The sequence below is a fragment of the Salmo salar genome, chromosome 28 (assembly GCF_965601325.2).
Source record: "Salmo salar chromosome 28, fSalSal1, whole genome shotgun sequence".
Classification (NCBI taxonomy): domain Eukaryota; kingdom Metazoa; phylum Chordata; class Actinopteri; order Salmoniformes; family Salmonidae; genus Salmo; species Salmo salar.
In genome coordinates this window covers 32,122,595-32,146,585 of record NC_138318.1, presented here as the reverse complement: position 1 = coordinate 32,146,585, position 23,991 = coordinate 32,122,595, and the positions used below count along the sequence as shown (strand labels likewise).

The window sequence follows — 23,991 nt, the reverse complement described above, 5'->3', positions numbered from 1 at the left end:
TCATGATTATATATAAAACTTTATTGGATGGAATGACATAGGTATGTCTTCTTACAGCACAACAAGTCATAAAGGTGCCTGTTGAATAAACTTTCGACCTGTCACATTTCCAAGAGTGCAGGATCGATGACAACGGTCACCACAGCAACACAGGAAGCTCTGAGGAATTCCCTCGGAACATCCAGAATCCTCACACGCAGTGGCTCAGTTCCACAACATTCACAACAAAGGAGTCCGCGGTTGAACAGAACCTTTCAAATCCAAACTGCCCAGTCCATAGAAAGAGTAGGGTTTGTACTTCCACAGAGTGGAATAGGAATGAGTCATCAGTCTTTAGAACATGCCAACCAGTTTGAATTTGCCCTCCTGTTTGTTGGGCACTACATTGATGAAGGTCTTGTAGAGTACAGTTCCCATGGGCAGCTTGGTGATAACCTTGAAGGTCTCAGAGCTGCGTGGGGCTGGAACATACACCTCCTTAGTGAACCTGACAATGCCGTCCTCCAGGGCATACAGGGTGTTGTTGGTTCCAATCCCCACCTGAGAGAGAAGGAGAGGTGGGGGGAGACAGAAAGAGAGGAGGGGAAGATAGATTAGTTGACAATCAACCAGCCACCTACAGACATTTGAAAGCTTCCAGGGGTGTACTCACTAGGAACCAAACGAAACAGCGAGGGACCTACCTGAATTTGTCCTAATAGAAACATAGTTCTCTTTGGAGTAAACGGTTTCTTTTGAAAAACATTTTGCTATGATGTCCGACTAATGAATACACCCCAGGATATTAACAGTGTGAAACCTTACATGTGCTCCTGGTTGCCACCTCATGAGCCTCTGTGTTGCTAGGATATTGCCAGCATGGACAAAGTTCCCTGAAGATGGATGACAACAAAACAGAAGTGTTTGTTAGATAATGCAAACATGAAGTGTGTAGGATCTAATGTTGTCACGATACCAGTATCGCGATATTACGATACCTCATTTTCCATGGCAAAAAGAAAACAAAGCAGAATAAACACTTTGGACTTTCAAAAACGACTGTATGAAATGGTGTGACAAACTCAGCAAAAAAAGAAACGTCCCTTTTTCAGGACCCTGTCGTTCAAAGATAATTCGTAAGATCTTCATTGTAAAGGGTTTGAACACTGTTTCCCATGCTTGTTTAATGAACCATAAACAATTAATGAACATGCACCTGTGGAACGGTCATTAAGACACTACAGACGGTAGGCAATTAAGGTCACAGTTATGAAAACTTAGGACACTAAAGAGGCCTTTCTACTGATTCTGAAAAACACCAAAAGAAAGATGCCCAGGGTCCCAGCTCATCTGCGTGAACGTGCCTTAGACATGCTGCAAGGAGGCATGAGGACTGCAGATGTGGCGAGGGCAATAAATTGCAATGTCCGTACTGTGAGACGCCTAAGACAGCACTACAGGGAGACAGGACGGACAGCTGATCGTCCTCGCAGTGGCAGACCACGTGTAACAACACCTGCACAGGATCGGTACATCCGAACATCACACCTGCAGGACAGGTACAGGATGACAACAACAACTGCCCGAGTTACACCAGGAACGCACAATCCCTCCAACAGTGTTCAGACTGTCCGCAATAGGCTGAAAGAGGCTGGACTGAGGGCTTGTAGGCCTGTTGTAAGGCAGGTCCTCACCAGACATCACCGGCAACAACGTCGCCTATGGGCACAAACCCACTGTCGCTGGACAAGACAGGACTGACAAAAGACTCCCTTATGTGGTACCCTTCCTGCAGGCTCATCCTGACATGACCCTCCAGCATGACAATGTTAGTCACATGTCTGTTAGTCACATGTCTGTGGAACTTGTTCAGTTTATGTCTCAGTTGTTGAATCTTGTTATGTTCATACAAATATTTACACATGTTAATTTAAGTTTGCTGAAAATAAACACAGTTGCCAGTGAGAGGACGTTTCGTTTTTTTGCTCAGTTCAGTGTGAGACACAGCGTGTGACATAGTGCTATAACTTGGAAAAGAAACACGTGATTCTGGGTGACAAAATCAGATGGGTTTTTTTCCAACATTAGGACTGATTTCCTCAAGAAAGTCCGATTCATGTTTTGTTTCCTTGCCACGATACCTCTTGAGTATCATGATACTGGTATCGCGACTGTCCTAGTAGGGTGAAAGACATAACATGCACCTCACAGAGATGTCAGAACTAAGCATACTGACAAATAAACAGCATTAATGTAGCTACCATCTGTTTTCTTGAATCCATATCTGCGACCAGGGCTCTTTCCACCGAGGTTCTTGCTGCTACCGCCTGCCTTCTTGGACGCGAACCGCACCCAGTCCGCAAGAGAGGACTGGCAAGGGAGCAGGACACCTGCAATTTCATTGAGTTAACATTGTAGTTTGGAAACATTGTAGCAGTTGTAGCAAGGGGATACAATGACTGTCTGGCTTGTATAATGACAGTGGGCTGTTCAATGCCATTTGTGATGCTCATGCAATGCTAGTAACTTCTTTCCAATGTAGATAGATAGTTGTCGGATACACCAGCTGTAGTCCCGACATGACCAATCTCTCAAACTCTAGGCAGCATTCTGCCTTCTCCTTACAGTTCTCAGGCATTCGTTTCACCCACGACTGCCTCCTGTGAACTACAATCGAAAAAACATATGGCCCTTAACTTTTATCAGTGAGAAACAATCCTTCAAATAAAAGATAGTTACTGTAGCAGTTGTGCACTGATCCACACAGTTATGGAGCCTCCATCCGACGAAACTACACTTCCTGAGTTACACTTACACACAGGTGTTCAGAGCATGCTAGATAGCTAATTAGAACAGGAAGTCGGCTCTTGGCTTCTGTCTGTTTTCTGTAAACAAGTGTTGTAACATGGAGATATGGCCCAGCGGGAACACTAACCCTATCAAGGTATGTATCAATTCAACCTTTTCAAAAAAATGTTTAACCATACTGCAAGTGATGCATGTTAAGATCCCCGACGCTCGGTTTTTACATTAACAAAACTTCCCTGTACAGAGGATGCTTTCGTCCAATGACTTCTATCACAAATGTTGATTTAAAATTATATTTGAACATTTCAGTTTTTGTGTATGTAATAATGCGTGGCCATGCTGTCGAGGGATTGGATTGCACGGTCACATCTAGCTCTTGATCATGACTCTCAGTTCCATTAGATTATACATAAAAGAGAAGTTTAGGTTTAGGTCTAATAGAAGGGGCCCTGCTGTCCAGGGATTGGATAGCATGGTCATGTCGGGACTACACTAGTTATTGATAAGCCAAGGGGGCTTTACAGCCTCCCCTTAGGGTTCTCAGTTGAAGGTATGGACCCCAGCTGGCTCACTGTGAATTACAATCTGGACGCTCTGTTAACATTTAGAAACTTTATTAAACATCGCTTGTGATACAGTTTTGGAAACCTTTGGAACTTAACTATAATTTCAGCAAGAAAGAATTATGGCTGGACGATATCGTCAAAATAACAGATCCCAGTATCTTTAAAAAATTGGACGCTGTTTCATGTTTTTGATTACCGTAATAAAAGTTGTACATTTCCTTTATGAGTAGTGAGTGATCCTAGGGTGGCAACACATATATTCTAAATTATTTCAATGGGTCTTTCTCCAGTATAAAACGGATTGTCCAGTATAAAACTGATTGTTTTATACTGTGCAATTCAACCGAAAATCTGGGTTTGGCCGCAGTAGGCCATCATTGTAAATAGAATTTGTTCTTAACTGACTTGCCTAGTTAAATAAAGCTTAAATAAAATTAAAATAAATACAAAAGATACACTTACTGTATGCAGGTGAGAAAAGTTGCACCAGGCTGTGTTTTCAATTACTATCTCCAGCAGAGGTGTCACCTTGTGCTCACATTTCCACTGGACAATTCCATTTCATATTTTCAGCTGGAAGCAGGCGTTTGTCAAAACACAGCCGGGTGCGACTTTGATATGTGTATCTTTTGTATTTGAACAATTCTCTTATATGAAAGTTATGTTCCCAAAACCATATTGCAAGCGAGGTGTATTTGCTTTGAGTCAGAGGGTCGGTTTCGCCGGGCATAACCCTTGGGCGGCATATAGGTGCGTAGAATGCCTCAATCTATTACACTTTTGCCATTTGAGTCATAAGGGCAAGGACTACACCAGCCGATGATAGTTAACTAACTAAATTATGCAGGACGAACTAGCCAGCTGATCCGAACAGATTGTTGACAGCTGCACAACATTCCTGTGTAGCTCAATCCAGGGATGAGAAATGCGTTTTACTCGGAATTGTCCCATTATCCTAACTATTAAATTGTGTTACATTTTCTCGGTGTAACAGTTTGGATAATGGGACAATTCGGAGTGCAACGCCTTTCTCATCCCTGGATTGAGGTACATTTTTCGACTCATATCTCGCGGTGTCGTAATACTGTATACACAGGAATGCCGTCTGACCTACTGCAGCTTTAAGCAAGCTGATGACAGACAACGAACTATTGTTATGTTAGCTTCAAAAACACGTTATCCAACTAGATAGCTTTATAATAAATACGCATAATTGGCGTATATTAGTCTAAATAATTGTTTCATAGAGGTTTTAATTAACGCAAATAAATGATTTGAATATTTTACCTGCTCTGGACTTGAACATCAAGGACGCGAGCGCAGCCATCTTGTTTTACTAGTTACCAGAGCCGCAAAGTCAAATAGTCTATATAGTAACAATTCATGAAATCAAAAATGAGCTTTTTGGTCTTAATTTATGGTTAAGCATAAGGTTAGCAGTGTGGTTAGGGTTAAAATCTTATTTTAAGAAAAATGTGTAGAAATCGGCGGGGTTTAGCCGTCATTTTGTGGCTGCGGTTACTAGTGACGACCATGTGTCACATCAAAACCCTCCCGTCAACCACCACAGGCGCGGAACACAAAGTTGTAATGGCGAGGCCAGATAAATAGCGAATTACTTTTATTCTTTTGAAAATAAAATATTGAACACATTCTACAATAATGGTTTAATAACAATGTGAGTAGCTAGTTATTTTAAATTACTTTGACAGGTAGCTAAACGTTACTGTAGCTTGCGAGGTTAGTTTTTACCTCCGCAACATTTCTTAGGTAATTAGCTACTGTAACTAAATGTAATAATATGTCATTAGGCCAGACTATAATACGTCGCGAATGTTACTGTTACAATAATTACTTACACGTTATTAACTATATAACTAGCTAGCTGCACGACGACGAACCCGTGTATATGGGCTAAGTATGGCATTATAGCCTCGAGAGACCTTCTTTGATGAGATTTAACGGCGGTTGCCATCCAATAAATGTTGCATTACCGTAACCTACTAGACTGGCGTATAACTCCCTTATACTTGAACAAATAAATACCCTACCACCTAACACTACACTCACAAAAATAAATATATCATAGTTCATTATTTAAATATACTGCTCAAAAAAATAAAGGGAACACTAAAAAAACACATCCTAGATCTGAATGAATGAAATAATCTTATTAAATACTTTTTTCTTTACATAGTTGAATGTGCTGACAACAAAATCACACAAAAATAATCAATGGAAATCCAATTTATCAACCCATGGAGGTCTGGATTTGGAGTCACACTAAAAATTAAAGTGGAAAACCACACTACAGGCTGATCCAACTTTGATGTAATGTCCTTAAAACAAGTCAAAATGAGGCTCAGTAGTGTGTGTGGCCTCCACGTGCCTGTATGACGTCCCTACAACGCCTGGGCATGCTCCTGATGAGGTGGCGGATGGTCTCCTGAGGGATCTCCTCCCAGACCTGGACTAAAGCATCCGCCAACTCCTGGACAGTCTTTGGTGCAACGTGGCATTGGTGGATGGTGCGAGACATGATGTCCCAGATGTGCTCAATTGGATTCAGGTCTGGGGAACGGGCAGGCCAGTCCATAGCATCAACACCTTCCTCTTGCAGGAACTGCTGACACACTCCAGCCACATGAGGTCTAGCATTATCTTGCATTAGGAGGAACCCAGGGCCAACCACACCAGCATATGGTCTCACAAGGGGTCTGAGGATCTCATCTCGGTACCTAATGGCAGTCAGGCTACCTCTGGCGAGCACATGGAGGGCTGTGCGGCCCCCCCAAAGAAATGCCACCCCACACCATGACTGACCCACCGCCAAACCGGTCATGCTGGAGGATGTTGCAGGCAGCAGAACGTTCTCCACGGCGTCTCCAGACTCTGTCACGTCTGTCACATGTGCTCAGTGTGAACCTGCTTCATCTGTGAAGAGCACAGGGCGCCAGTGGCGAATTTGCCAATCTTGGTGTTCTCTGGCAAATGCCAAACGTCCTGCACGGTGTTGGGCTGTAAGCACAACCCCCACCTGTGGACGTCGGGCCCTCATACCACCCTCATGGAGTCTGTTTCTGACCGTTTGAGCAGACACATGCACATTTGTGGCCTGCTGGAGGTCATTTTGCAGGGCTCTGGCAGTGCTCCTCCTGCTCCTCCTTGCACAAAGGCGGAGGTAGCGGTCCTGCTGCTGGGTTGTTTCCCTCCTACGGCCTCCTCCACATCTCCTGATGTACTGGCCTGTCTCCTGGTAGCGCCTCCATGCTCTGGACACTACGCTGACAGACACAGCAAACCTTCTTGCCACAGCTCGCATTGATGTGCCATCCTGGATGAGCTGCACTACCTGAGCCACTTGTGTGGGTTGTAGACTCCGTCTCATGCTACCACTAGAGTGAAAGCACCGCCAGCATTCAAAAGTGACCAAAACATCAGCCAGGAAGCATAAGAACTGAGAAGTGGTCTGTGGTCACCACCTGCCAAACCACTCCTTTATTGGGGGTGTCTTGCTAATTGCCTATAATTTCCACCTGTTGTCTATTCCATTTGCACAACAGCATGTGAAATTTATTGTCAATCAGTGTTGCTTCCTAAGTGGACAGTTTGATTTCACAGAAGTGTGATTGACTTGGAGTTATATTGTGTTGTTTAAGTGTTCCCTTTATTTTTTTGAGCAGTGTATATTTAGTCCTACTTCAGGCCAACAGCCTGAAATGATGGGACACCACCACTTAACACACCCCATAACTCTTCTGATGTCAAGTCTCGCACACCCAAATACCTCTCTGCAGCTGTCACCACAAACTCTATTTTCTGCGATTTACTCTCCATACCAGCAGTACAGTTGATAACTATTGCTATAAATGCCAAAAATCCAATCTTACTGGAACGTTTATCACTTGTTGGTTTATCCCTCTGTACTGGTACCGCTCTACTACTCACACCACTCCTTTCAGGATCCCTCCCCCTTGACTCATCTTCCTGTACTTTATTCACTGCCTTAGCATATGACAACTTCTGCACTACTCTAACCCTGGAAATCTCAACCTGCCTCTCTCGCACGGGACATTTCTGATCCCCAGCACCATGGACACCGCTACAATTATCACATACCACTACTTTCCCCAATACTACACATTCCTTTGTCTCATGCCCTTCTGCACACTTCTCACACCTAGGAACCTCCCTCCTACACACTGCTGCCACATGCCAATGAGCTTGACACCTGTAACAACGTAATGTATTCGGCACAAAAACTCATACAGGATAACTTATATATCCTAACAACACTTTGTCGGGCAAAGACTCAACATCAAAACTCAAAAGAACAGACAATGACTCTTCAGTTTCACCACTCACGCCACCCTGTCTGCGTCGCACAAAACGTTGAGCATCAAACACCAGGAATCTGCCCCTTCAGTTGGTCAACTTTAACATTTACCGCTACCCCAGTAATCACTCCTTTCAATGGCCCCTTTTTCTTGAGAGCAAAACAATTCACATCTCCACTTTTTTCAAAAACATCTTTATCTTGACCCTCGGTGCAAGCCTCAGGCTGTGAGAACTTCACCACACCTACCACCTCCGATACTTCGCCCTCATTCACTTCAAGTTCTCCTGTCTTCAGCTCATTCAGCTTACACTTTCTACCATTCTTCGTTAACAAACCATCTCCCTTTCTTCTGCCATTTTTAACTGACACAAGCTCACCCTCTTCCTCCCTCCCTCTCTCTCTCTTAGACCTCCTCTGCCTCTCTTTTTCCCTTCATTCCTCCTCTGTATTCCAATTATACGCCTCCTTATGATAACACTGCACTTCTCCTGACGTATATCTTGTTGTTGCTTTCTCAAGGGGCTGTCACAATCTCCTTACAATCAACACGAACCCCTCGGGATGTAGCGCTCAAATCAAATTTTATTGGTCACATACACGTATTTAGCAGATGTTATTGTGGGTGTAGCGAAATACTTGTGTTCCTAGCTCCAACAGTGCAGTAGTATCTAACAATTCACAACAATACACACACATCTAAAAGTAAAAGAATGGAATTAAGAAATGTATAAATATTAGATTGAGCAATGTCGGAGTGGCATTGACAAAAATACAGTATATACATATGAGATGAGTAAAGCCGTATGTTAACATTAATAAAGTGACTAGTGTTCCATTATTAAAGTGGCCAGTGATTTCAAGTCTATGTATATAGGGCAGCAGCCTTTAAGGTGCAGGGTTGCGTAACTGGGTGGAAGCCGCCTAGTGATGGCTATTAAACAGTCTGATGGCCTTGAGATAGAAGCTGTTTTTTCCTACCTACAGACATCAACAACAGTATTCAAATATGCCAAGAAAGTGCTGTAAGATGTCATATTGCTAAGTATACCTTTTAAAAAAATATATATTTTTTATCTAGGAACAAAAAGAACAACCAAGAAAGCATAGTCACACAATGATCATGTACATTATTTCATGCTAAACCTCCATAAAAAAGCGGGGCTGTGAACAGACGGGTCCATGGCCTGGGCCAGCAGGGCTGTGAAAGACGGGGCCATGGCCTGGGCCAGCAGGACTGTGAACAGACGGGTCCATGGCCTGGGCCAGCAGGGCTGTGAACAGACGGGTCCATGGCCTGGGCCAGCAGGGCTGTGAAAGACGGGTCCATGGCCTGGGCCAGCAGGGCTGTGAAAGACGGGTCCATGGCCTGGGCCAGCAGGGCTGTGAAAGACGGGTCCATGGCCTGGGCCAGCAGGGCTGTGAACAGACGGGTCCATGGCCTGGGCCAGCAGGACTGTGAACAGACGGGTCCATGGCCTGGGCCAGCAGGGCTGTGAAAGACGGGTCCATGGCCTGGGCCAGCAGGACTGTGAACAGACGGGTCCATGGCCTGGGCCAGCAGGGCTGTGAAAGACGGGTCCATGGCCTGGGCCAGCAGGGCTGTGAAAGACGGGTCCATGGCCTGGGCCAGCAGGGCTGTGAACAGACGGGTCCATGGCCTGGGCCAGCAGGGCTGTGAAAGACGGGTCCATGGCCTGGGCCAGCAGGGCTGTGAAAGACGGGTCCATGGCCTGGGCCAGCAGGGCTGTGAAAGACGGGTCCATGGCCTGGGCCAGCAGGGCTGTGAAAGACGGGTCCATGGCCTGGGCCAGCAGGGCTGTGAAAGACGGGTCCATGGCCTGGGCCAGCAGGGCTGTGAAAGACGGGTCCATGGCCTGGGCCAGCAGGGCTGTGAAAGACGGGTCCATGGCCTGGGCCAGCAGGGCTGTGAAAGACGGGTCCATGGCCTGGGCCAGCAGGACTGTGAACAGACGGGTCCATGGCCTGGGCCAGCAGGGCTGTGAAAGACGGGTCCATGGCCTGGGCCAGCAGGACTGTGAACAGACGGGTCCATGGCCTGGGCACTTCACAGTTGTCGCACCACATAGTACATCAGTACTCCCCACTGTCCTCCTCTGTGAGGTTAAAGATGGTGAGGGTGGCGGCAGTGCTGGAAACGTCCAGTTTGCCCCTCAGATTCTCAGGCACGGGTGTGGTTGGGTGAAGCGAGTCCATGGTGAGTTCTTGCCGTCTGGTTGTCCATCTGTACCACACCACTATGGGGTTCTTTTTTAAATGGTGAGGGCAGTACATGGTGACGCTCTCTCCCTCCAGTGTGAATTCCTGAGTGGGTGGTCTGAGGGTGGACAAGAAACAGTTGGTTGAACGCGTCTTCCCCACAAACACGGAGGAAGGAGTGTCCCAGGTTATCACATTGACCTTTGACACTGATAATCTCAGTTTTGAAGCTTTTACCTCGGTTGTAAGGAAAGACTGGCCGTTGATCATCATGGTGATCGTGCTGCTGGAGATCTCCAAAACTAGTTCCTTGGATAATAAGGCTGTATAAATGAACGGGATATAACCGTACTGTGGAAACTGAACCATGTGATGTTTCTTCACTTACGGTTCCACCCTCACACTGAATCTTGTTAGCTAGCATAATTAGCTGTCAGCTGGTCGAGATGGCTTGTTCTCAGAGGTGTGCTTGTTTTAGCTTGTTTGTATAGCTAAATAAACCTAATATAAAAGCTAGGTTTTAGCCAAAGTTTAAACTGTTTCACGTCTCTACCCGTTACTTTGACATTGTTCAAAGATGTTATTTTCCGCACAAGCTCAGCCATCCACATAGAGATGTATGTGCAATCATTGAACTGGGAACATTTTCACACTGTGAGAAATTTTACAACATGACTTCACAATCTGAACATGATTGGGGACATTTTCAAACTGGGAAGATTTTTTACATGACATAAAGCAGAGCCATTCACCTTTGCAACCAAATTAGTTTGCTGTGCCCGGTAGAAACCAAATTTTTATGGTCACACAAAGTAGTCAGCTGTGAATTCAAAATTAGTAGCCTAGCAATTATTTACATGGCCCAGTTGCATTTGCAACCAATATTTTTTTTCTTCCCTGTGTGAATTCTTATGAATGGATTAACGGTTTAGCCTAAAGATTTGATCTGGGCTTTTTTGTTTGTTTTTCCGCTCGTCAAGGTGGAGTTCTGCTAGTTGAGTATATTTAGGAATAGAACTGGTCATATCATTTTTCAACAAATGTGTTAAATGGAATTCTACACTCTGGTTATACAGTAGGTAGTGACATTGGCACTTCAAGGTCATGGTTGGATACACACAAACTCACATATACATGTTTCTTGGCATCATTGCATTCATTCCAAACATTGACACTTCAATAGACATGGCTTTAGAGTCATTTAACAGATGGCCATTCTGTCTCTGAGAGAAATGTATCCTGACAATATAGTATAGTAAATAGAACAAGATAAAGCGATTTAATTGCAATGAATGTATCACACAAGTGTTAATACAGCTACATTTTGGGCTATGCCTAAGAGATGCCTCAACTATCATTTAAAGGACATCAAAGTATTCAGAGAAATGACCTTGTCTCATAACTATTCATTATTAAAATACAGTAGTTCAAGCAAACAGAAGATATTCCAGGAAACATTTACAACTATTAGGAAATACACTGAGGCCAGATGCTGCCCTCACTCCTTTTATGTTATCCAGTAGCAGAGGGGTAGAGGTGCAGACTGTAGCCCCTCTTTGACCTCCTGGACCTTGGGTCTGCAGGCTCCCCAACGCTGGTGGTCATAGACTTGGATAAGTACTTCAGGTGAGGGGCCTGGAGAGGAAGATTTGGCCTGCATCCCAAATGGCACCCTATATAGTGCACTACTTTTGACCAGGGCCCATAGCGTACTGCACTATATAGGACTCTGGTCATAAGTAATGCACTTTGTAGGGACGATGCGACAGTCCCCTTACGGGGGTATTTATAATAGTATATAGGCCAAAATCCTTCCCATCAGGCTGATGCACCTGAAGCTACACACGGAGGGGGGGGGGTGTCCAGGTGCGTTTCCTGTCCACCTGGAAGGAATTCGCCAACCAGCTTCCACATCCCATCGCAATCCTAACCTTAACCATTCAGGTAGGCAACGGAAAACAGACCTTAGATCAGTGTTTAGGGGCAACTTCCTCCTTCTCCAGCAGGGCATCAGCCAAGGACTTCCTCCTGTGTCGGAGCAAGGCATTCTGGGTACAGTCGGATACCTGGAATGGTGTGTTTTGATTGGAAGAAGGATCCCCTGGCCTGTGGCTGCTATAGAAGAAGGTTTTCCATTGATTCAATAAACTGAGGCATGCCACAATGCTCCATTCTCACGTACACGTCTCTGCAAAAACTACAGAGACAATCCTCCAGCTTAAAGGCATTTATTGATGTTGACAGTCCTTGAGCAGAGATATAGCGTTACAAAAATGAGTGCAGCCAACTTGCCCCAGATGGAAGACACAGGATTACTCAATATTTACAGCCTCACTGCACATGCTCAGACTGCCCCAACCAACCACAGATACCATTTATAATATGATCTGATTGGCTCAAATTCTGGCCAATACCTGGCTCTGATTGGCAGTTGGACTATTTTTAAAAAATGATTATTTTACCCCTTTTTCCTCCCAATTTTGTGATACCCAATTGGTAGTTACAGTTTTGTCCCATCGCTGCAACTCGCATACGGACTCGGGAGAGGCTAAGGTGGAGAGCCATGCGTCCTCCGAAGCATGACCCTGCCAAGCCGCACTGCTTCTTGACACACTGCTTCTTGACACACTGCCCGCTTAACCCGGAAGCCAGCCGCACCAATGTGTCAGAAAAAAAACACTGTGCAACTGACGACCGAGGAGTCGCTAGAGCGCAATGGGACAAGGACATCCCAGCCGGCCAAACCCTCCCCTAACCCGGACGACGCTGGGCCAATTGTGCGCCGCCTCATGGGTCGCCCGGTCGCAGCCGGGGATCTAACCCGGATCTGTAGTGACGCCTCTAGCACTGCAGTGCCTTAGACCGCTGCGCCACTCGGGAGGCCCAGTTGGACTCTTAAGACTTTGACGCAGCACAGACGGGGTCTGTTACTATTGCCCAATCCCAACTCAACCCCTACCTTTTACGCACTGTGCACCTGTGTAGATATGAAAGGAATGGACAGGTGTGTATATATATAGTATCTTGACCTTGCCCTCTGATGGGCAAGTTTGAGTTTACACCATATTGAATATACTTATCCAGACCTTTCAGATCTACCGTGCCTAGGGGGTAGTAGGGGCTGGGGGTTGACTTGGGAGTGTGCACATGAGTCACAGGGAAAGTCTTCAATCACACCCTATTCCCTTTTTAATAGTGCACTACTTTGCAATAGAGTCCCACACTTTAGGGAACCAGGGTGTGAGACTAGGGTGGGAGTAACTTGTGACGCAGACAGCCACTGGTTAAAAAGAGAGCATACAAAACAGAGGAAACCAGGAGCGACGAAAGGACAATTCCATAGGAATTTAAGCTGGTCGTCTATCTTTCTTTTTTTCTCGTCAGTCCTTCCTTCCTTCCTTAGTTTTCTAACGTTTCCACAGGTTCCGTTGCCGTGGGTGCGACGCCGAGCGGTTCGAGGAAATGCGGCGCAAGAGAGGTTAGTTTCTGCAGCAGCTCTCTGGCTCTGATATCCACTTCCTGTACCAGCTCTCTGACCCTCACATCTACTTCCTGTTCCCGGATCCAGGATAGGCCGTCATCCACAGCAATGTTGATTGGCGCGCACACCGCCTCCTCCTTTAGCCCGGTCAGATGACATACCCCGACAACTCCAGCCAATCCCAGCAGCACCAGGAGGAGGAGCTTGAAAAGCAGGCCAATGAGAGAACGTCTTTGGGCTTTGGGGGTGGATTCAGCTGCTGCCTTCTTATCTGGAGAGAGAAGTGAGTAAGTGATGTTCGCTGTATAGTCAACATGTGCACGACTGCATTAAAGACAACCTGGAACGCGCCCATTACATACCTGCTGCCATCTGTCCATTCCGCTTTTTCTTCTCCTCCTTTCTCTTATTCTTCTGTTCCTGGATGGCTAAGGCAGCCATGTGAGCGTTGTACTCCTTCCTCTTCCTCTCCTTCCCCTCTGCCTTCTCTCGCTTACGAGCCTCCTTCTCCTTCGCCTCCCTCTCTCTCTGTTTCGTCTCTTTCTTCTTTTCCAGTTCTAATGCCATGGAAGAAAGAAAAAAAGATGTGTTTCACTCTGTTCTTAATGTTTTCTACACTCTCCTGCGGCTTCCATTAACATGTTTGTTGTCTCGTTCAATGATTGCCCAGTGGGGAATAATAATGCTTATTGAATTTAATCAAATTTGTAGCTCTAATCATGGCAAGCTAGATGTTACTGACTATCAGCTGCTGAGCTAACAATGTTAAAACAGTATGAAATAACACGAGTGAACCCATAGTGAGACGTATGCAGCAGGTACTCCAGACAATCACAGAGGTAATACCAGCAACTTCGCAGTCACCGACGTCTTGCCCTTGGGCAAGCTAAATACCTTCTTTGCCCGCTTTGTGCATAATACAGTGCCACCAACGCTGGATGCTCCCGAGGTCTGTGGGCTCTCCTTCTCCGTGGCCGACGTGAGTAAGACATGTTAACCGCGTGATAACCCTCGCAAGACAGCCGTCTCAGACAGCATCCCTAGCCCGCGTCCTCAGAGCATGCGCAGACCAGCTGGCTGGAGTGTTTACGGACATATTCAATCTCTCCCTATCTCAGTCTGCCTTCCCCACTTGATTCAAGATGTCCACTATTGTTCCTGTACCCAAGAATGCAAAGGTAACTGAATGAAATAACTATTGCCCGGTAGCACTCACTTTGTCATCATGATGTGCTTTGAGAAGCTAGTTAAGGATCATATCACCTTACTTGACACCCTAGACCAGTGGTTCCCAAACTTTTTATAGTCCCGTACATCTTCAAACATTCAATCTCCAGCTGCGTATCCCCTCTAGCACCAGGGTCAGCGCGCTCTCAAATGTTGTTTTTTGCCATCATTGTAAGCATGCTACACACACACACACTATACATATATTAAATATAAGAATGAGTGTGAGTTTGTCACAACCCGGCTCGTGGGAAGTGACAAAGAGCTAATATAAAATAATTTTGCTCTTAGCCATCTTACATATAAAACCTTATTTGTTAATCAAAAATTGTGAATAACTCACCACAGGTTAATGAGAAGGGTGTGCTTGAAAGGATGCACATAACTCTGCAATGTTGTGTTGTATTGGAGAGTCTCAGTTTTAAATCATTTTCCACACAGTCTGTGCCTGTATTTAGTTGTCATGCTAGTGAGGGCCAAGAATCCACTCTCACATAGGTACGTGGTTGCAAAGGGCATCAGTGTCTTAACAGCACGATTTGCCAAGGCATGATACTCTGAGTGCAGCCCAATCCAGAAATCTGGCAGTGGCTTCTGATTAAATTCAATTTTCACAGAACCGCTTGTTTCGATGAGGCTCTCTTGTTCAGATATAGGTAAGTGGACTGGAGGCAGGGCATGAAAGGGATAACGAATCCAGTTGTTTGTGTCGCCCGTTTCGGGAAAGTACCTGCGTAATTGCGCACCCAACTCATTCAGGTGCGTCGCTATATCACATTTGACATTGTCCATAAGCTTGAATTCATTTGCACACAAATCATACAATGATGGAAAGACCTGTGTGTTGTCCTTGTTAATGCAGACAGAAAAGAGCTCCAAGTTCTTAAATCATAGCCTCAATTTTGTCCCGCACATTGAATATAGTTGCGGAGAGTCCCTGTAATCCTAGATTCAGATCATTCAGGTGAGAAAAAACATCACCCAGATAGGCCAGTCGTGTGAGAAACTCATCATCATGCAAGCGGTCAGACAAGTGAAAATTATGGTCAGTAAAGAAAACTTTAAGCTCGTCTCTCAATTCAAAAAAAGCGTGTCAATACTTTGCCCCTTGATAACCTGCGCACTTCTGTATGTTGTAAAAGCATTACGTGGTCGCTGCCCATATCATTGCATAATGCAGAAAATACACGAGAGTTCAGGTGCCTTGCTTTAACAAAGTTAACCATTTTCACTGTAGTGCCCAAAACGTCTTTCAAGCTGTCAAGCATTCCCTTGGCAGCAAGAGCCTCTCGGTGGATGCTGCAGTGTACCCAAGTGGCGTCGGGAGCAACTGCTTGCACGCGCGTTACCACTCCACTATGTCTCCCAGTCATGACTTTTGCGCCATCAGTACAGATACCAACACATCTTGACCACCAAAGTCCATTTAATGTCACAAAGCTGTCCCGTACTTAAAAAATATCCTCTCATGATGTCCTGGTTTCCAGTGGTTTGCAGAAGAGGATGTCTTCCTTAATTTACCCCCCCATAAACGTAACGGACATATACCAGGAGCTGTGCCAGGCCCTCCACGTCTGTTGACTCATCCAGCTGTAACGCATAGAATTCACTGGCTTGTATGCGAAGCAGTAATTGTTTCAAAACATCTCCTGCCATGTCACTGATGTGTCGTGAAACAGTGTTTGATGAAGTCATTGTCTGTATAGTTTTTTTGGGGCTTTTCCCCCAGCGTTGTCCCAGCCATATCCGCAGCAGCAGGAAGAATTAAGTCCTCAATAGTATGGGGCTTGCCTGTCCCAGCCACTCAGTAGCTCACCATATAAGAGGCTTCTAGTCCCTTCTTATTAATGTTATCTGTTGCTTTTATACGTCTTACTACTCGAAAGTCATCTTTATTCTCGCTCCAAAAACTCCCGTGGCTTATTTTTCAAATAGTTATGTTTCGTTTCTAAATGTCTGCGCAAGAGTGAAGGTTTCCCACAAGAGAGTAACGGTTAATGTGATTGGATGTTAATTATTTGACTACGCTAGCTGTATTTGACATTGTGGTGTTATTTCGCTGAATACTAGATGGTTTAATTTTATTTTTGGCAGTGAAACGAGGCTACTCAGCAAGAAAAAAAAACTCATCCAAATGTATAGCCCCGTTGGAAAATATAAATGTACTGTTTGAAAATGTGAAGAATGTGAATCACATTTGTATTTGGCATACCGCCGACGGCATTGCGTGAAACGAGGCTAGTTTGGGAATACCTGCCCTAGACCCACTGCAATTTGCATACCACCCCGATAGACCCCCGGATGATGCAACCACCATCGTACTGCAAGAATGCTAATCATTGACTATAGCTCAGCCTTCAAACACCATAGTACCCTCCAAGCTCATGATTAAGCTCGGAGCACTGGGTCTGACCCTGCCCTGTGCAACTGGGTCCTGGACTTCCTGACGGGCCGCCCCCAGGTGCCGAAGGTAGGAAACAACACCTGCACCACCCTGATCCTCAACACAGAGGCCCCACATGGGTGCATGCTCAGCCCCCTCCTGTACTCCCTGTTCACCCATGACTGCGTAGCCATGCACGCCTCCAACTCAATCATTAAGTCTGCAGACGACACAACAGTGGTAGGCCTGATTACCAACAACAACAAGATAGCCTACAGGGATAAGGTGAGGGCCCTGGCGGAGTGGTGCCAGGAAAATGACCTCTCCCTCAACGTCAACAAAATGAAAGAGCAGATCGTGGACTTCAGGAGACAGCAAAGGGAGCATGCCCCTATCCACATATACGGGGCCGCAGTGGAGAAGGTGAAAAGCTTCAAGTTCCTCTGCGTACCAATCACTGACTATTTGAAATGGTCCACCCGCACAGTGTGGTGAAGAAGGCGCAACAGAAAAATGCCCAGGACACTATCTGATGTGTGGAGACATTTCACTGCAGCTAATGTAGAAGGAAAAGCTGTGTACATTTGCAAATACTGTGCCAAATCATTTGTGAAGAATGCAACAAAGATACAGAATCATCTGGCCAAGTGCATAAAGTTCCCTCAGCGCTCACAACAAGCAACCTCTGGCTAAAGTCCCTCTACTTCTATTCGAGGTGAAAATGATGAATCAGACACCTTATCGATAGCAACAGCTCATGGTCCTCTTGGAATCAGAAGTTGTTTTGACTCAATGGAGGAACGTAGTCAGAGAAATGCTGATGAATGTCTTGCTCGAGCTGTGTTTTGGAAGAGATTTCTGAATGTTCTTCACCCAGCATACACCCCTCCAACCAGACATGCTTTATCTACTCATTTGCTGGATGCAGAGTTCAAATGAAGGTCAAGCAAATCATAGAGAAAGCAGACTGTATTGCAATCATCTCTGATGGGTGGTCGAATGTTTGTGGGCAAGGAATAATTAACTACGTAATCTCCACCCCTCAGCCAGTATTCTACAAGAGCACAGACACAAGGGACAACAGACACACCGGTCTCCACATTGCAGATTAGCTGAAGGCAGTCATCATTCACCTTGGACCACAGAAGGTATTTGCACTGGTGACAGACAATGCTGTGAACATGATGGCTGCTTGGTCTAAAGTGGAGGAGTCCTACCCTCACATCACACCCATTGGCTGTGCTGCTCATGCATTGAATCTGCTCCTCAAGGACGTCATGGCACTGAAAACAATGGATACACTACAAGAGAGCCAAGGAAATGGTTAGGTATGTGAAGGGTCATCAAGTTATAGCAGCAATCTACCTCACCAAGCAAAGTGAGAAGAATAAGAGGACCACATTGAAGCTGCTCAGCAACACCCATTGGGGTGGTGTCGTCATGTTTGACAGTCTCCTGGATGGGAGTCTTTCCATGAAATGGCCATAACACAGTCTGCCGATATGAACAGCCCCATCAAGAGGATGGACACCCATCCTGGATGATGTATTTTGGGAGAGAGTGGTAAGCAGCCTGAAACCTATCACAGTAGCCATTGCACGGATTGAGGGAGACAATGCCATCCTGTCTGATAAGTAAAATAAGAAATCCGTACTGCCCTGCCCACTTCACTGTTGCTCCAAGCAGAGGAAACTACAGTTCTGAAATATATCAAAAAGCGTGTAGACTTCTGCATGAAGCCCATACACGCATCAGAGTACATGTTGGACCCCAAGTATGCTGGCAAGAGCATCCTGTCTGTATGAGGGCAATGTTCTTGGCAGTCTGGCGAAGTACACTTCCAAGCAAGGGCTTTGCGATGGAGACGCAATATGGCAGTCATGCCAACATATCCCATCAGCCACCTGGTGGAAGGGACTTTGTGGATCTGAGGATCTTTCCCCTGTTGTCTCCATCATCCTCCAAATCCCACCAACATCAGCCGCCTCAGAGCACAACTGGTCCTTGTTTGGGAACACACACACCAAAGCACGCAACAGGCTGACCAATACAAGGGTTGAAAAATTGGTGGCCATCCGGACAAATTTTAGGCTTTTTGAGCCTGACAACGAGCCATCCTCAACAAGGTTGGAAAGTGACAGTGAAGATGAGGCCTCAGAGTCTGATGTTCAAGAGGTGGACATTGAGGAGGTCCAGTGAGAAGACATGGAAGCCTGAGAGGAAGACAACCAAAGCTTTATTTTCTGGACTATCATTTTACAGATGTTTGTTGAAAACATTTTTTGGGAGATGTGATGGATCATTGGGATCATTCAATATTCCCTTTCTTTTGTTGTTCAGTGAAATTATGTCTACTTATGATGAGGTAAAAGGTTTATGTTTCTGTCTCCATATGATATGGTAAATATATCCAATGCAAAAAACATCTACATTTAAATAGTATGAATATTATTTCATATTTCCGTTAATTCCCATATATTCCCGTTAATTCCCACGGAAAGTTTCCATCTCTGAATATTCCCCAAAATGTGCAACACTACACAGCACCCAAGGTCACAGGAAGGCCAAAAGGATCATCAAGGACCTCAGCCACCCGAGCCACGGCCTGTTCACCCCGCTATCATCCAGAAGGCGAGGCAGTACAGGTGCATCAAAGCTGAGACCAATAGACTGAAAAACAGCTTCTATCTCAAGGCCATCAGACTGTTAAATAGCCATCACTAGCCGGCCTCCATCCAGTACCCTGCCCTGAACTTAAGTCAGTGTCACTAGCCGGCTACCACCCGGTTACTCAACCCTGCACCTTAGAGGCTGTTGCCCTATGTACATAGACATGGAACACTGGTCACTTAAATATTGTTAACATATTGTTTTAAACATATATACTGTATTTTAGTCAATGTCATCCTATTCAACTATTACTGTACATATACTATTCTATCCACGTATTCTTCAGATATACTACATATTTTATCCACATGCTGTCCATAATGTCTATACAGCCTACCACACACACACACATATATATACTCCAGACTACGACATTGCTCATCCTAATATTTCTTAATTCCATTCTTTTACATTGGTGTGTATTGTTAGATACTACTGCACTGTTGGAGCTAAGAACACAAGCATTTCGCTACACCTGCAATAACATCTACTAAATGTGTATGCGACCAATAGCATTTTATTTGATAGCTTCTAGCAATCCTAGGCTATTTCCCAAGTGGCACCCTTTTCCCCATATAGTGCACTACTTTTGATTAGAGCCCTATGCTTTGGTCAAAAGTACTGCACTACAGAGGAAAAGGGTGCCATGTTGGACGCAGACCCAGGCGGAGACCGATGACTGACCACTGGCAACGGTATTGTAGTACCTACCTTTGTCCTTTAGGAGGCGCCGCTCCCTCTCTTTGTCTACCTCTTCCTGAAGGATCCTCATGTGCTGGAGAACCTACAATCACATTGTAGTTGAAATGACACTGCACCATGCTAGAACCCAACAAACCTCTAGTCCATCTCAACGTCTCCTTCCTCTACCTGTCCTCCTGAGTGGCGCAGCGGCCTAAGGCACAGCATCTCAGTGCTAAAGGTGTCACTACAGACCCTGGTTCGATTTCAGGCTATATCACAGCCGGCCATGATTGGGAGCCGCATAGGGCGGTGCACAATTGGCTCAGCGTCATCCGGGTTGGCCCAGTGTTGTCTGGGTTTGGCCGGGGTAGGCCGTCATTGTAAATAAGAATTTGTTCTTAACTGACTTTCCTAGTTAAATAAAAATGTCATCTCTTTCCTGCTTCTTTTAACAATTAAGAAACTTTATCAACTTCCATTGTCCTGCAAGAGATGCTGAATCTCCTCAACTTCCCTCTGCCTACCTTCCCATCTCTCTCTCCCTCCCAGTCTTACCCTGGCAGCACATTGTTTACACTGTTTCTCATCCAGACAGTCTCCTGCAGCTTTGGCCAGGTTGATTTCCAGAGGGTTGTCCTTCAGATCCAGCCACTTCAGGTTCTGCGCACACAAACACACACGCAGACAAAAGGAAGACTTGAGACTGTGTAAAGTGCTTTCTGTCTTCAACCTCCATCCATATGCCACTGTGGTCGTGTTGAGTCTTGATGATGAAAGCCACATATGACTTAATGTTTTTAAAACTGTTGGTAATTAACTGTCTAACAGTAGAATTTTCAGATTGTTGTGAAAGGTTATGGATTGGTTGAGTACAGCCAGCCTTTCCTACTGTTGATGGTTGGATTCAAAGTTTATTCCCAGCTCATTCACAGAGCTTTAAACATTTTTCAGATTAATATCTGTGTCCACCAAAAATAAATTAACAGTAAATATTGCTATATATTATAGAATTAAGCAGATGACCATATTAATTAATAATAGTAGTAAAACTGTCAGGAGAATACTGGGACTTTTGGGCCCCAGGGGGTGAATACGTTTGGGCTGTCTGTACGCTGATGTTTGGGAAAGGTCTATTTTTCCTCTATTACATGAGAAGTATCATCACTAACACATTTTGCCAAGTCAGCAGTATTTCCATACACCCACACATTAAGCCCACTTATTTGGGACTCGTAATTGCTCTGAATAAATTCACTCTAGTTCCAGGTCAAATTTATTTCCAGCAGAATGGCATCAGTGAACATGGGCCTTATATTGTGCTGTAGTTTGCCTGCTAGAACCATTGCTCCAGAAGAGCTTGGGAGGGGAACTAGCTACTATACCCAGGCAGCTCTTGGCCAGCAGCATACTACCCAGCATCCCACTGCTGGCTTGCCTCTGAAGCTAAGCAGGGTTGGTCTTGGCCAGCAGCATACCACCCAGCATCCCACTGCTGGATTGCCTCTGAAGCTAAGCAGGGTTGGTCCCTGGATGAGAGACCAGATGCTGCTAGAAGTGGTGTTGGAGGGCCAGTAGGAGGCACTCTTTCCTCTGGTCTAAAAAAATATCCAAATGACCCAGGGCAGTGATTGGGGACATTGCCCTATGTAGGGTGCTGTCTTTCAGATGGAATGTTAAATGAGTGTCTTAACTCTGTGGTCACTAAAGATCTAATGGCACTTATCATAAGAGTAGGGGTGTGGCCAGCTTCCAATTGGCTCATTACTATTTCCAGGTCATTGAGAATGTGTTCTCAGCCAACTTACCTGGTAAAAAAAAGTTACATGGGTGCCAATGGTTAAGCATGCTAACTCCTTTATTTTCTAATTAAATAGTGGGAAGATCATTGTCTGGTTAATGACTTCAGTATCCTGAGGTCCCTGGCAATTCCCAGTTCTAGTGTGTGTGTGTGTGTGTGTGTGTATTACCTACCTTGAGCTGTGAAAAGCTGACTGGCAGAATGGTCAGCTTGTTGTTGTACAGATCTAGGTGTTGCAGGTTGCCAAGGCGACCCAGATCATCAGGTAGAACAGTCAGCTGGTTCTTACTGAGGTCCACCTTGACCAGGTGGCTCAGGCTGCAGAACTCCAGCTGGACACACAGTTATGTACAGTCTGTAATACTCATCTCTCTCCCCTCCTACAGCAACATTCCGCCGTGGCTTCTATGATCCACAGACAGGAGACAGTGGAATGTCTGCGCAAGTTCAACGCTCAGAGGAAACTCAAGGTACACTAGTGCTGTTAACTCTTACACCCCCCCCCTCCTCTACCCATATACCTCCTGTTAATACACTGTAGCACAACTCCTTGACCATCTGGCTACCATACAATAGTCTTTAAAGAATATCTACTTAAAAGACATTAGCCACTTGTCTACAGAGGAGAGCAACATTGTGCAGGATTTAGTTCCAGTCCAGCACTAACACAACTAACCAAACTGAAGATTGTGGTGACCAGTGTTTGGCTTTGGGGCTGGGGTCATTCAAGGTACTCACCGGCAGGGAGGTGATGTTGTTGCAGGACAGATCCAGGACTGTAACTTTCGGGAAGGCAGCCTGAAAGCACACACACACACACATAACAGTATGACAACAAGACTACTGCCTATAATACATGGCTTTATAAAAAGTAATGTGATGTGAGCGTGTCATTGTTGGCCTACCAGTTCTTTAACAGGAACTTCAGTGAGGTTACAGAGGCTCAGATCCATCTCGTTGCCATCGATTTTGTCCTTCAGATTCAACACCTTGTTTTTACTCATCCTGAGTTTTGGGTGGGGGGCTGGGGGAGAATACAAATGATTGTGAAAACAGAAACGTTCAAACATAATAGGTGACTGACATGTTGACTACCATAGTTGGCTATCTGTAGCCTATGTAGGCAAACAAATTGAGAAAGCATACAGGAGCTAGTTACCGTAAGATACGTTGTTCCAACCTTATTATTTTAATGTCATTGCAATTACTTAGTAACTAAGATGACTAGCAAAAAGTTACACGTTGTTTCTCTTCTAGCGTGCTACAGTCTCTCCGTTGGCAGCTAACGTAGTGACAGCGCAGCAAAGTAACCTTTTCTTGGTATGAAAGTACTTACCTGTTTCACTGAGAAATCACCACCGTTTTCAAACGTCTCAGACCTTCTATTCCTACTAATAAATACTACAAGAATGGCTACTTTATAGACAGTTGGCAAAATAGTCGTAGAATGGGATTAAATCGCAGATAAATATATTGTGTTTAGGTAGCGAGGCTGCAGTAAATTCTTACAATGAAAGTCCACGTCATTGATAGAAAGAACCAGTTGTGCCAATGACGCGATATTTCAGAGCATAGCGCCACCTACAGCTTGGAGGAGCAACTGGCAGCATAGTCTACAATACACTTATTTACTTTCATTAACACATTATAAGACATGAAAAGCATGCACCGTTTATAATAACCAGTTCAGAAGAAACAATGTTGGGTAACATAAGTACTCTTGGGGCAGCAGGTAGCCTAGTGGTTAGATCGTTGGGCCAGTAACCGAAATATTGCTATATCGGATATCCGAGCTGACAAAGTAAAACTCTGTCTTTCTGTCCCTGAACAAGGCAGGTA

At 45.1% G+C, this 23,991-nt stretch overlaps 2 protein-coding genes across 2 annotated transcripts; both read right to left on the bottom strand.

Annotated features, from left to right (window-relative positions):
* On the bottom strand, positions 1 to 4,921 carry LOC106589850 (large ribosomal subunit protein bL27m). Its single transcript, XM_014180250.3, has 4 exons — positions 4,641 to 4,921; positions 2,241 to 2,369; positions 805 to 872; positions 1 to 540 (listed from the first exon to the last, which is right to left on the bottom strand). Exons 1-4 carry the CDS (start codon positions 4,678 to 4,680, stop codon positions 334 to 336), a joined length of 444 nt encoding a protein of 147 aa, XP_014035725.1. The 5' UTR covers positions 4,681 to 4,921; the 3' UTR covers positions 1 to 333.
* A 7,200-nt stretch (positions 4,922 to 12,121) lies between these two features.
* Positions 12,122 to 23,711, bottom strand: LOC106589848 (leucine-rich repeat-containing protein 59). Its single transcript, XM_014180248.3, has 8 exons — positions 23,489 to 23,711; positions 23,058 to 23,176; positions 22,891 to 22,950; positions 22,326 to 22,484; positions 20,910 to 21,014; positions 20,382 to 20,454; positions 13,753 to 13,947; positions 12,122 to 13,661 (listed from the first exon to the last, which is right to left on the bottom strand). The coding sequence occupies exons 2-8, from the start codon at positions 23,154 to 23,156 to the stop codon at positions 13,309 to 13,311; spliced, it is 1,044 nt and encodes a 347-aa protein (XP_014035723.1). The 5' UTR covers positions 23,157 to 23,176; positions 23,489 to 23,711; the 3' UTR covers positions 12,122 to 13,308.
* Between the last annotated feature and the right edge of the window lie 280 nt (positions 23,712 to 23,991).